This window comes from Ascaphus truei, chromosome 22 (genome assembly GCF_040206685.1).
Source record: "Ascaphus truei isolate aAscTru1 chromosome 22, aAscTru1.hap1, whole genome shotgun sequence".
Lineage (NCBI taxonomy): Eukaryota > Metazoa > Chordata > Amphibia > Anura > Ascaphidae > Ascaphus > Ascaphus truei.
In genome coordinates this window covers 9,580,957-9,594,485 of record NC_134504.1, presented here as the reverse complement: position 1 = coordinate 9,594,485, position 13,529 = coordinate 9,580,957, and the positions used below count along the sequence as shown (strand labels likewise).

The 13,529-nt window shown below is 46.1% G+C and overlaps 1 protein-coding gene across 1 annotated transcript in view; it reads right to left on the bottom strand.

Moving 5' to 3' along the window:
* Window positions 1-756: 756 nt before the first annotated feature.
* SCPEP1 (serine carboxypeptidase 1) overlaps window positions 757-13,529 on the bottom strand; it is a 19,028-nt gene continuing 6,255 nt past the window's right edge. Inside the window, exons 4-14 of the mRNA XM_075579897.1 lie at window positions 13,509-13,529; window positions 11,799-11,954; window positions 10,408-10,482; window positions 8,883-8,955; window positions 8,483-8,520; window positions 7,574-7,702; window positions 6,602-6,704; window positions 4,335-4,448; window positions 4,105-4,242; window positions 3,033-3,196; window positions 757-1,393 (exon numbers count right to left, since the gene is read on the bottom strand). The exon at window positions 13,509-13,529 is cut by the window's right edge and continues 3 nt beyond it. Of these exons, the coding sequence (XP_075436012.1) occupies window positions 1,325-1,393; window positions 3,033-3,196; window positions 4,105-4,242; window positions 4,335-4,448; window positions 6,602-6,704; window positions 7,574-7,702; window positions 8,483-8,520; window positions 8,883-8,955; window positions 10,408-10,482; window positions 11,799-11,954; window positions 13,509-13,529 (1,080 nt within the window). The 3' untranslated portion in view covers window positions 757-1,324. The remainder of the gene's footprint in view (window positions 1,394-3,032; window positions 3,197-4,104; window positions 4,243-4,334; window positions 4,449-6,601; window positions 6,705-7,573; window positions 7,703-8,482; window positions 8,521-8,882; window positions 8,956-10,407; window positions 10,483-11,798; window positions 11,955-13,508) is intronic.

Genomic DNA, 13,529 nt, shown 5'->3' with positions numbered 1-13,529 from the left:
TGCGTTCCGGAGCAGTAAGTATCTCAGGCACCCGCGCGTTCCCGGAGCAGTAAGTAACTCAGGCACCCGTGCGTTCCGGAGCAGTAAGTATCTCAGGCACCCGTGCGTTCCGGAGCAGTAAGTATCTCAGGCACCCGTGCGTTCCGGAGCAGTAAGTATCTCAGGCACCCGTGCGTTCCGGAGCAGTAAGTATCTCAGGCACCCGTGCGTTCCGGAGCAGTAAGTATCTCAGGCACCCGTGGGTTCCCGAAGCAGTAAGTATCTCAGGCACCCGTGGGTTCCCGGAGCAGTAAGTATCTCAGGCACCCGTGGGTTCCCGAAGCAGTAAGTATCTCAGGCACCCGTGGGTTCCCGGAGCAGTAAGTATCTCAGGCACCCGCGCGTTCCCGGAGCAGTAAGTATCTCAGGCGCCCGCGCGTTCCCGGAGCAGTAAGTATCTCAGGCACCCGCGCGTTCCCGGAGCAGAGGTTCAACTCTGGGGACCCTGCTTACAAAAAGGAGGGTATGTTGAAAGGGGTGGGGGCGGGAGAGGGTAAGTTGTGTGTGGGTGGGGGGGGGGGGGTTGAGAATTAACCCTTTAAAAAGAACACCTATTGGAACAGGTAAAATAGTGGCCCCAAAAACCTGTAAAAATTCTTATATGGATTTTCGTGATTCTTTAGTTGAAGTGTTTGGGTTCCCGTGGTCTAAATGGATTAAATAAGAGCAGCAAGTGGCCCGCGCGTGTCTCCGTTATAAGATTATCCACCAAAAGTCTCCATATTTGTATTTTTATTTATTTTTTTTAAACATGAATTTTAAGAGTGTTTTATTTGCATAAGTGGTAGGTAAGGAGTAAAGAAAAAAAAGAGAGGGGAGGGATAGTACATTTAAATGTTTTACACACTGTAAACGGTAACCAGTACCAAACGGTAACCAGTACAGAGTAACGGGCGTGAGCCTTGTCCGATTACCATTCCTGATTTTTTTTTTTTTAATGGATTATTACTATCAAAAAGTATCATATTTTCTCCAAGTCGAGGCAGCATTGATCTCCCACTGAAAAGCTTTGTTCGGCGATCCCCTCCCCCCCCCCCAAAAAAAAATCATTAACAGCAAGTCCACGGGGGCAATAATGGAGTCCGTGTGTAATGCCCATTTCCGAGCGTTCCCTTTAGAATACGATTCGGTGCAATTACAGAAAGATAAGAGATAAAAAGCAGAGGACTTCTCAGCAGCAGAGAATTTCGGACAATGAGGCAGCGCTCGGTCTTATAACACCGGCTCCGGAGCCGATGCACGGTGGGTCCACCCTACGAGCCAGTCGCAGTTGGCTTGGCTTCCGTCACGGTCTCTCTTGATTGGTGATCATCCGCAGCATTTTCAGCGCCATGTCGCCCTGGTCCGCCGGCACCTGGGACAGCGAAGACAAAACCGCGTTAAAAATGGACAGCTACAAAAACAATTAAAGGCCAGGGGGTGGGCCGACTCTGGTCCTCAAGGGCCACCAACAGGTCAGGCTTGAAGGATGTCCCTGCTTCAGCACAGGTGGCTCAGTCAGACTGCACCAACTGTGCTGAAGCAGGGATAACCTGAAAACCCATAACTTCGCCTTAAAAGGCCCCCAGGTGATGTCACGTTGGTATATTGGCATGCAGCGCTTAGTGTGGCCAAAACACACCAAATACAGAAGCAACAAAAAAGGGACACGGTATATACAAATCTCACAAGTATTCATGTTGTGTCAACCGAAAAAAACGGCATTAAATATTCTACTACAGCAGGGCTCTTTAAGAGGAGCAATTCATTATTTTAACAGGTTGGAAGCAGGGGGTCTCCGTAGCAGGACCCCATTAATTTCAGCTCTGGAGACTACCTACTTCCCGAGATACAGACTTCCGGAGGGGGCCCCGGTATCGCTGCAAAGTTTAGGGCAATACGCTTGGGGCCACTGGAGAACTAGTCGAGAAGCCCTGTACTGCAGCCTGAGAAATATTGTACATGCTCCTGTAACATGTTCATATACTGTACTGCTCTGACACACACACACACACACACACACACTTGTGTGTCCAGGAATACCCTCGTCATAATTTTTTTTAAATAAATTGTAAGATCACATCTTACATTAACTTTGCTCCCAGTTCTCATTGCCTAGGTTTCCATTTCATCATTTATATATTAGTATAATTCATTAGAAGATAGAAATGCCTTGGGCATCGGGATGGTAGAGACATTGGGATTCAACCGAATTCACCCACTTCAAAGGCAGGGGCGTGGCTGCTGTGACTTGGTTGGGAGAATGTTTCATTTTGTGAAATGTTTTATAGACAGATAATCAGTGGTCGACAAATCACCAAAAAATCTACTCGCCGAACAAAAAAATCTACTCGCCACCTAGTACCAAACGTGTGCTGCTTGGGCCAATAGGAGCTCGCCACGATGTTAAATCCACTCGCCCGGGGCGTGCAAATGTATAGGTTTGTCGAACACTGCAGATAATGACCTCCCACATAGAGGCTCCACAAGAAATGTAACTATTCAGACTGTGGGAATAGTGTTCGTCAATCAAGTGTTTTCTTTTCCCTTATCTCCCTCCCCCCCTCTGTCCTTATCAGAGAATCAATAAAGGTAAGGGGAGGGGGGAGCCTGGCTGTACAAGCGCTCGCTGATCACACACACAAGGGAGCAGCCAGAGGAAATCACACCCCTCCCACGTCTCCCTTTAATAAATAGGACATGAAATCCCTCCTAGAACCAAAGTGACCTATTGAACGTGTCTCGCCTGGGCAATTGATGCCCATTTTACCCGAATCTGACACCTATAAATATAGGTGTCAGATTTGGGTAAAATGTGTATCAATTACCCAGATGAGATGCCTTCAACAGGTCACTTTGGTCCTAGGAGGGATTCCCCCTTTAATTGAGCAGTCCTTCACCCATTTGCTTCTCACACCCTTTGGCGAGCGCACACACACACACACACACACACACACACACACACACACAATAGGAACTGATTGGGCTTCTTGGTCCTAAAATAATTCACTTACCATATGTCCTGCCTTCAGAATCCAGAAGAAGCTGAGGTTTTCATAAGACTTGTAGAAGGCGGCAGTCTCGCTGCGTTTTGGACTCGCGTGGAGGGCCTTCCACTTCAGGCTCTTGAATTGGCCAAGGTGAGGCCATTTTAATTTCTTTACCCAATCCTCCTGACCTAACCCAAATGGATTACAACAAAGACACCGGTATGAGATTTGATAGGTCAATTCATCGCACGCATAAAACCATCTGTTTTTAAAAGGAGGATTATATATTATTGGATTGACAGGGGTGCCATTGTTCCTGGTAGGTGTATATATATATTATACAAACCCCCATAAAGAAAAAGCTTTGCTCATTAAACAAGAGCCTATCATGGAGGTTCCTTCGCTCTTATGTCCATTCCAGAGCAGGCGTGGGGGCATAGGCATCAACCAGTGTCACGGAGGGCCATCCAGCCCAAAACATTCGAAGACTCATACCGACACTGGTGCCCTTCAAAAGGACGTTTGAGCCTTGATGATATTTTCTGGTTTCCTCTCCCAAGGCCATTTTTTGGTTTTTCTTTATTGTAGTTTGTGATGTTTTTTGAATGAATACAGTACTTGGTTCCTCAGCTCAGGGTGGGGCATCGAAAGGAGAGCCACCTCCAGTGCGTTTTGGCTCCTCTTTAAAAAAAAAACGTGCTGCTCTCATTTGACCGAGGAACTAAGTCATGTGCCCGGGACTTCCGGCTTTGTTCGAAAAACGAGGGCAATTCTCACTGCCGCGCAGAGCTGTATTCAAAGAACATTAAGAACAAGGGTTTCTATCGGTTGGGTGGTCTGATTGATCAGTGGATGAGGGGAAAGAGGTTGTATGATCTCAGGCCAATCATTTATGTACTGTATTTGAGATCTAACTTGTGGTGGCCGAGAAACTTTTATTGTTGACTGGTGATTACATCTAAAATGGTTTAAAAACCATTATTGTATAGAATATACTGGTTTTGTGCATTAACCAACCCTACAAATGGGCGTCTCCTTGTACCTCGAATTAGAAATATAGACAGTGGACTCAGGTGTCATAACCTCTTCAACTCACCCACTGTGTCCACGATGAGATCCAGCTGTCCGTTATAGACCGTGACGTTGACATTAGCGGCCAAAAGTTCATCCACAGTATCAATGACGGGCTTCATAAAATCTCCTGCCATGTTGGCAAAGACTTCTGCAGACTGACCTAGTTTAAAATAAGGAGCATATTCCTTTACAAGATCGAAGTGAACCACACCGGTCGGTTTGGAATCGGTAACCACGAAAGCGGCCGCTTACCTCCCCAAGTGACGGAATCGGGAATAATCTTCAACTTCTTTCTGATGGGACCGTTCATGAGCTCCTCCAGGCTACGTCTCTGCAAAGGCTGCAGGTGGCGTTGGTAAAGGTTACCTAGAGCAATGGGAACACGATGAGACGTCTACCAAGCAGTCTTCTGCCGTAAAATCCCGTCTGGCGCTGGGAGACACCAGTCAGGTCAATGTCACCCAGAAAGTGTCCTACGGCGTGTGGTAACAATGTGTGTGTGGACACTGAACATAACCTCCTAGGTTATGCCTTCCAGGAATGCAAGTCTAGTACTGAAAAAAAATACCATCACTGAAGAGGTTAAAGTGCCGGTGAGGGTAAATATGACTGCGTTTAATAGAGGTCAAGCCCTGCATTGCCCCTACCTGTCAATAATACAGTTGTGTTATGTGTATGTATATCTATGTACTATGTCTTAGCCTGGATCCAGCACTTCAGGGACCAGGGGTTAATTTTGTTTGCAGGAGAAATGTTGCAAAAAAACCCTGTCTGACCTTTCCCTGTAACTAAAGTTATGTTTCATTTCAACCCACCAATCAGGGGCTGGGCACGAGCACCTGGCCCTGAATGTTGCAAGTCGTGGGCTAGTGTATAAAAGGTGAGAGTGAGACCCCTATTTAGACTGAAGAAAGAAGCTGATAGCTTGGACTTTTAGCTGCAGCTCAAGCTTTCAGCACCAGAGAGGACTCCATTGCAGGTGCCAGGCCAGGAGACATCCTGCTAGGGAAGGACCACAGGGGAAATCTCTGCAAGGAGGTCCCTGCAACTAGTTCTGCATGGTATCCCCATTTTCCCCCAGCTGGGTATGTGTTGTCTATTTATATGTATTAGTTGTGTATATTTCTCTTTCCTATAAATTACATTTTATAAACTCTTGTGTTTGTGTCTGGCGAGTTGATCCCTGGTATTAGTCCTGGTTTGTATAGTATAAATATGTTTTAGGGCGTTGGTTTCTTTGTATTACATGATATTAGGAAGGACAACTGTAGTGCTCCCATTTGATTTATCTGCTATTGTTACTATTGAATAAAACGCCGGTTTTTACAGCCAATGTCCGAGGCCGATGGAAGAGATTTGAAATCATCTCTTCCAACATGGCAGAAGACCGCTTCGTAATTATGGGCCAATGTGTGATATGGCATTCTCTCTACACCTGCCTCTCAATCTTGTTATTCTAATAAGAATAAGACCGACTGGTACATTTAACCGTTTTCCAAACATGGGCCAACACGTGAAACTGGTCCGTAGTTAGTATAAAGTTTATATTTCTTGCAGCATACCAGACAGCAATAAATAGAGACCGGAAGCAGGCGCATCCAACGATGGCGTCAAGCCATTGAATACACAACCGAAAGTTGAATGGCCACCATGCAACGTGCTGTGACCGTCACATTGACATTGGGAATGGATCGCATTTACTGCTAGTTAAGACAACCATAATCTTATGACATCTCAACTGGCCTCCAGTGTTCAGGCCTTCTGACATCTAGTGCACGTCAAAATAAATAGGAGGTTTTTTTTTTAAATATTATCCTAACCAGTGTATTTTTTGGGGATGAATGATGTTACCAACCACCACTTTGGATATCCTAAGGAATTACCTTTTTAATGAGGCATATATATTTTTATATAGCTGGGTCGACAGTGGAAAACATCGTAGGGGAATGGTTTTTTGGTCCGAGAAAGGTTGAATTCAGGAGCCTGGGGACCCTTAAACTTTAGAGTGCTGGGGAATTCCAGCGGCAGCAGTGCCACCCAACATCCGGCTCAGGGGGATCACTCCGAGACCAACCACGGCAGCCAAAGATCACCCCTTAGAAAAACCAGGAAGGTCCCATCACGCACCCGGAACCGCCAAGTTTAAGGCTCAGATAATGTTACTGTAACCGTTCCGGAGCAGCAATCTGCACTCGCTCCTATTTTTCCGGCACAAGTCAGGGGGATGGGAAAAAGTTATTTTTGTTCCTAGTTTTTTTTTTAGTGTTTTGGACATGGGGTACAGAAAGAAAAAAGGGGGCAGGGGACAACGGTCAACATACAGAAATGTCACATTATAGGTATGGTTTGTACGTGTGTTAATCAATGTACCCATTAACCATCTACTTCCTCGTATTGATCTTATTTCTTTGTTTATTGTTAGCAGACCTTAGACTGGATATAATTTACCTATTCAGGCCCCTCTCCTCTGATCTGTGTTTATTTGGGAGGCCCAGGTTCCCCTAGTTTAATAAACTTACCAAGATAAACATTTACAAATCTCGGCCCATCTCCCCCGTAATGTTCTTTATCCATCGGGGAATCTTTGGTTAAAATGTTATAGAAATTCACTCCGTCCGTGTTCTGAAACCAACAGCAAATGTTATTTCGGCATTTTGTAGAATAACGCGTATTCGAACCAAACAAACTATAAGCTTTTTGCTGAAATCTATGATCTAAAGGGCCATGTGCAAAAGACCAGCACGAGTTCCTATTCATTTTAATATATATATATATATATATACACACATATATATATATATATATATATATATATATATATATATATATATATATATTTAAAAACACAACCAATGTAAATCAGCTTTAAAATTATTATTTTTTTTTAAAGATACAGTACTAATTTCACTAACATTTCCACTTATTTGCTTTCTGTGCTTAAGAACATTTCCCCATTTTCTAATCAGTTTACATTTTCTATAATAAATTATTGTTGTTCCCGTTTACTTTAACAAATAAACGTGCCACAATTAACCAAACAAACACATAGTTTTATCACAAAAAGGTATTAGGTAAAGTTGGTCAAGACACTGCAAAGCATTCGGTTACTGCAGAGACATCAAAAGGTTGGGAAGCAGGGGGGGTCTCGCAGTTCTGACGCTATTTTCAGCTCTGGTCCCCAAGTTACCGCGTTCCAGTCCCGTTCAGGGAAAAAACAAAATGGGGGGTTAAATCTCCCGCGTTACTGGGGCCAATAGGAAGTGGCAACGTCATCGTATCGGCCCGCGGGAGAAATTAATACCAGAAAGCCGTGTCACTACCTTTACATGTAACTCTCAGGAACGAGGGGGCCCTCAAAGCTGAAAATAGTGGACGTTAATTTCCAGGGGGGGTGGGAAGGGAATCCCGTCCCAGAAATAAAAACAAAGGGTGGGGGGAAGCAGCGGTATGAAGAAGACCCAGCGATCATTACATTTTTAACGTTGCTGTACCTGTTCTATCACACTCTCCGTGACACTCCAGAGTTCAGTGGCTCGATCGTATTGTCCGCTGTTCAAGGCGTCCAGCACGCCATTGGCAGAAGATTTGACTTCCTGTAACCCTTCTTCATCGAGCAGAGACTGGGGCAGAACGAGAAGGCAGGAGATCGGAAGACTCATTCGTTCCAGGTCACGTTCACCAAGCAGTCTTCTGGCATACCACACACTGCGCCCTATAAGAGGGACTGACCCCTTAACCATGTCACTGCCATTAGTACACTGCGCCCTATAAGAGGGACTGACCCCTTAACCATGTCACTGCCATTAGTACACTGCGCCCTATAAGAGGGACTGACCCCTTAACCATGTCACTGCCATTAGTACACTTTGCCCCTAGGAGGGACTGCCCCCTTAACTATGTCCCTGCCATTAGTACACTTTGCCCTATAAGAGGGACTGACCCCTTAACCATGTCACTTCCATTAGTACACTTTGCCCTATAAGAGGGACTGACCCCTTAACCATGTCACTGCCATTAGTACACTTTGCCCTATAATAGGGACTGACCCCTTAACCATGTCACTGCCATTAGTACACTTTGCCCTATAAGAGGGACTGACCCCTTAACCATGTCACTGCCATTAGTACACTTTGCCCTATAATAGGGACTGACCCCTTAACCATGTCACTGCCATTAGTACACTTTGCCCCTAGGAGGGACTGCCCCCTTAACCATGTCCCTGCCATTAGTACACTTTGCCCCTAGGCGGGACTGACCCCTTAACCATGTCCCTGCCATTAGTACACTTTGCCCCTGGGAAAGATTGCCCCTTTAAAAACCACAGTAATTCAAAAAGGACATAGTTGTGTTGTACACCCTTTCAGAACCAAAGACAGGTTAAAAACACAAGACATACTTACAATACTGTACAGATAAGGCCCCCAGGTTAACACAGAATCTGCAAGAAGAAGAGATCAATGTTTAAAAAGGTGTAGCTCGGGGCCAACGTTACCGACTCTGAAGTGGGTGAACGCGGTTCAAATGCCAGTGTCTACTCCTTGTGACCTCGGGCAAGTCACCATTTCCCCTGTATGTCTGGCACCAAAATCAGATTGTGAGCTCTGCAGGACAGTGACTCCCATCTGCAAATTCTACGTACAGCGCTGCATACACCATCACTGCTATACAAGACAATATGATATACGGTAATGAGGGGCAGGGAGTGCGGAATGGACTTTACCAATATAACCAGCTTTGATTCACCCACCGCTCGCCCCCTACGTCACAGTATATGAATGTGTTCTTCACCAGTCAACGTACCGATTGGAGAAATCCAAGAGTCGCCAAGAGCCGCGCCGGCAAAATTACATTTAATGCTCCCCGCCTGCACTGCCTGGAGGAGAGAGACAGACGCAGGACAACCAGCGCTTTACACATCACCACAGTTTCCAAAGAAGATTCATAGGGAACTATTCTAGCAGCTTCAATAACATTAGTGCCAACTCGAACGGCTTGGCATGACCCTTGGCATGACCCCACCGAACGGTCTGACATGTTATCACGGTATTCAGAAAGAATCAGAAAGCATTACCGCGAGTCACAAACCGAGGAGGTAGGAAAGTGCCAATACCGATCGGGATAGTGGTGACTCTTTCCAAGTGCTAGCCCTCGCAGTCTGCAGGAGCCGAACCTCCCTGCACAGCTCTTACAGGCGATCGCAGTGTTTTTATTTACATTTTAATAACACCGTATTGTAGCAGGGGGTCAACCGAGCAGAACCTCATTAGTTTCAGGTCCGGGGACCCCCTGCTTCCCGAGTTACAGGGGTGCCGGTATCTCCTGTGCATTTATATGTCCCATGACGCGGGAGATTTAAAACAAAGCAGGGAGATGACGGAACCCCATACCGGGGCCTGTAACTCAGGAAGCAGTCGGTCCCCAGACCTGAAATGAATGTGGTTCTGATCCAGAGACCCTCTGCTACAGTAATACAGTGTTCTTAAAATCAAAAATCAGCTTTATTAGCCGCCAAGGCAATAAAGGGGTTAAACCTGAGCACTGTACTGTTTCTTGGGGTACAGGGGGTAGTTGCCCCAGGGTGGGTGGGTGGTTAGGCCTGCCGGAAAGGGTTAACTCATCCCACAAGGCCTAAACACCCACCATGGGCCAAATACCACCTTCACCCACCCCCGCAATAAGCTGGGCACTGATATTTAACCCCTTCATTGCCTTGGCAGTTAGCCGCCAAGGTAATGAAGCAGCGTGAATAATGACCAACACTATAAAAATCAAATAAGTATAAAAAATGTAATGGCTCCATAACCACCACACGTTGGGCCTGTATTTGAAATCTGTGCGTTCTCTTTTGTGGTAAAACTGTAAACTGGTGTCTATACAAGCAAATTGTCCATCCAAACGTCGACGCATTTTTTTCAAGTAATAATGCCGTCATAAGAGATGCCAAAGAGATAAAGAGGGAGAACTTTTAACACATATGAGTACATTAATATAGGAACAGAACATTTTATGTAAGAGATTTTTTTTTACATGGGATTCAAATAAAAGTGCCAATTAAGTCCAAGGACCATATATATTCAGTAAACCATGTCTAATCCAGTCCTCAAGGGCCACCAACAGGTCAGGTTTTGAGCATATCCCTGCTTCAGCAGCAGTTGACTGAGCCACCTGTGCTGAAGCAGGGATATGCTGAAAACCTGACCTGTAGGTGGCCCTTGCAGACTGGATCCGGCCACCCCAGCCTGAAAGTTCTGCCTCCGTTTATGGTCAACACGTCAACAGACAACACGGAACAATGATTCCTCCCAAAGGAAACCCCATATCCTACCTTGTAAAGCGCCAAGGAAACGGACGCCGTCATTTTGCCGCCGTAAGATTCCGAAAATATATAGAATGGGATTTTCTGGGATGGGGGAAAAAAAACAAAAAAACAATTCACATTTGTTTTTTTTAAAGAACAGGAAGGCAACAACAGAACCATCTTGTAATACAGCTCAATCCCGTTATAGCGCGATCCGCTACAACGCGGTTCCGCTTATAACGCGGTGGAAGGGTGGCTCCCAATTTTCGTATTTATGAATACTTTACAACACGATTATTGGCGTCTTAAATACTTTATTGTACGTTGCATACAATGGTACGGTATTTCTAACGCGATCCGCGTTATAACGCGATGTGATTCTTTGGGCCCCCAGCACCGCGTTATAAGGGGGTTGAGCTGTATAAAAGATACACCAATAATAATTCAACAGCAGAGAAAATAAGAGAATTGGAGTAGTGTAGAATACATTTGTGGTTTTAAAGATCTCCATGGGGGGGGGGGAGAGAAATAAAATGGCTGCCAAACCTCCGGCCAATGGGAAAACAGCAATGTCTTTGTTTTGCGGTTTCCTGCTGGACGGTCATTTAAATCCCCAGAAGTAAAGCCCGTAACGTCACTGGGAAGTATCTCAGATAATAGCACTGGTCAGCTCTAGGACCTCCCGACTCCACCCCTGTAAAAAATGAATGATGTTCTATGGGGGGGGGGGGGGGGTTGAGGGGGTTGCTTAAATTGATCATTCTTTTCTTGGGATTTCTCCACAAAACCCCCACTGATACAGACCACACACAGTCAGATGCAGATATTTGCCATGACAATTAACTAATCAGTTGAGTCTTTGCATTACCATGTTATTTTGGGCGTACAGCTGTAAATAAGTGTGATGCGGACCTCCTAGGATGTAAAACTTGTACAAATAGGGACTTCCCATTTCAGTTTTATTTGTGACAAATCTGCCCCCCCCAACAAGGGACCTTCCTGGCCCTGAAAGCTTGAGCTCTTTCACACCATGATTTAGCCGTATTCAGAGGCGGAACTAGTCACTGATGCAAGAAGAACCCCCCCTCCCCCCTCTCCACCCAGGTTGTGCTTGCAGAAGTTCAGCATGCAGTGGGGCGCAGCCCCTCGGCCGCCGGGTAAAGCCCCGCTCCACAGGAAGGGCACGGGGAGGGGGTGTGAAGAGAGGGGGGGGGAGGTGCTTTCGAAATGCCGGCAAGCTGTTCCGACTGCCAATACAAGTGCTGCAACGGTGTCCTGACGTGTTGAAGGATAGGCTCCCTAGAAGCTGGTTGGCGTCCAAAATCGGTTGCACCTATGGTAGATCAGCCACTGGTATTACTTCTAACGTTCGTTACTTGGTCTCAAGCAATGACTGGGACATCCACATTGCTCCTCACCTGGAATTCCGGCTTGGAGTCAAAGAACTCTTTCAGAAGAACCATCATATCGGCCGCTACAGCGGCAACGTCTTTCCCGAAGGCGCCGCTGTCCGTGGTGTAGCTAAACCCAGTCCCAACAGGGTTGTCCACAAACAGCAAGCTGGCTGCCTGCACCTACAACGCAAAGCAAATAATGCGTTGTGTATACGCAGCGAACCGAAGAAAGGAGATTTCAAAAGAGAAGGGGGACAGACCAGCTGTGGTCTCGAGAACTCATTGGTGGGTACTGGATTCAGCCATTCCATTGACCTACCCACGACGAGCACACAATATCAAAGACGGGTCTGTTCTCTTCTATGATATTTGAATCCAATGTTACCCACCTACATGCATCTCCCTCTGGTTAGAGATACAGCTCAACCCCGTTATAGCGCGATCCGTTACAACGCGGATCCGCTTATAACATGTTGCAAGCGTGGCTCCCAATTTTCGTATGTATGAATACTTGACAACACGATTATTGGTGTCTTAAATACTTTATTGTACAATGCGTACATACATTATTTATAATGCGATCCGCTTATAGCGCGATGTTGGTTTTTTGGACCCCAAGCGCAGTGTTATAAGGGGGTGGAGCTGTAGTTAGGTGAGTTTATACAGGGAGAATATTTTTTTCTTCAGAGGGCTATCGTTTCATTTTTTTTTTGCCTGAAAGGGGCAGATGAAAAAGGTTCTCTACAGTAAGCAGTGAGCATGTGGGATTGACTGCCCACGGAGGCTGATGGCAGATGCAGTAGATATCGTTAAGAAAAAAAGGTTACACATCTTTTTAGAAAAAGGAAAAGTTAGTTAACTTAGTTAGTTAATACCAATTAAGTTAAATATAGAAAGGATGTTGATCCAGGGGAGTAATCGGATTGCCATTACTGGAGTCAGAAAGGAATTGATTTCCTGTAAATCAGACATCAGTGGATCATTTTTCACTGTGCTTCTTTTGCTTTCCTTCCTCTGTACTAAATATAAAATATAGGAGTATCTCTCAATTATAATTTACCAAAAAAGGTTGAACTTGGACCTGGGCCCTTTTTCAACCTAATCTACTATGGCATATATCATGGGTGCCCAAACAGGGCGGCGTGCCCCCCAGGGAGGTGCAAGATTATTCAGGGGGGGGCGCGGCGGTTGCAGAGGCCCTGCGCTCTTTCCCCGAGGCATTTAATTAATGCCGCGGGAGGGGGGGGGGGGGGGGGGATCGCGTGAGGCCTCTGAAACTCCACTTACCTTGTCTTCGGTGGCGCGTCGCTATGGCAACGCGGTGTCAAATGACGCTGCGGGGGTCACGTGACGTCTCAGGCTCTCTGTGTCAAATGACAAGGCAAGGGGGGTGGGGGGGGGAGGGGCAACAGGGAAAGATTGCGCACCCCTGGTCTATATTACATTACCCTTGGAGGTAAAGCACAACTCCAGTCCTCAAGGGCCACCAACAGGTCAGGTTGAGGATATCCCTGCTGCAGCAGTGATATCCTCAATCGGTGGCTCGGTCTTTGACTGAGCCACCTGTGCTGAAGCAGGGTTATCCTCAAAACCTGACCTTGTTGGAGGCGATTGAGAAATGGAGTTGCCCACCCCTGCTTTAACAGCACCAATCACCAACCTGTTCCGGCCACGCCACCATTGCCCTACAACCAAAACGGGGAAAAAAAAAAAAAAGCTGAAAGGCGGTTTTACCCAGCTCGTGTTTCGTGGTTT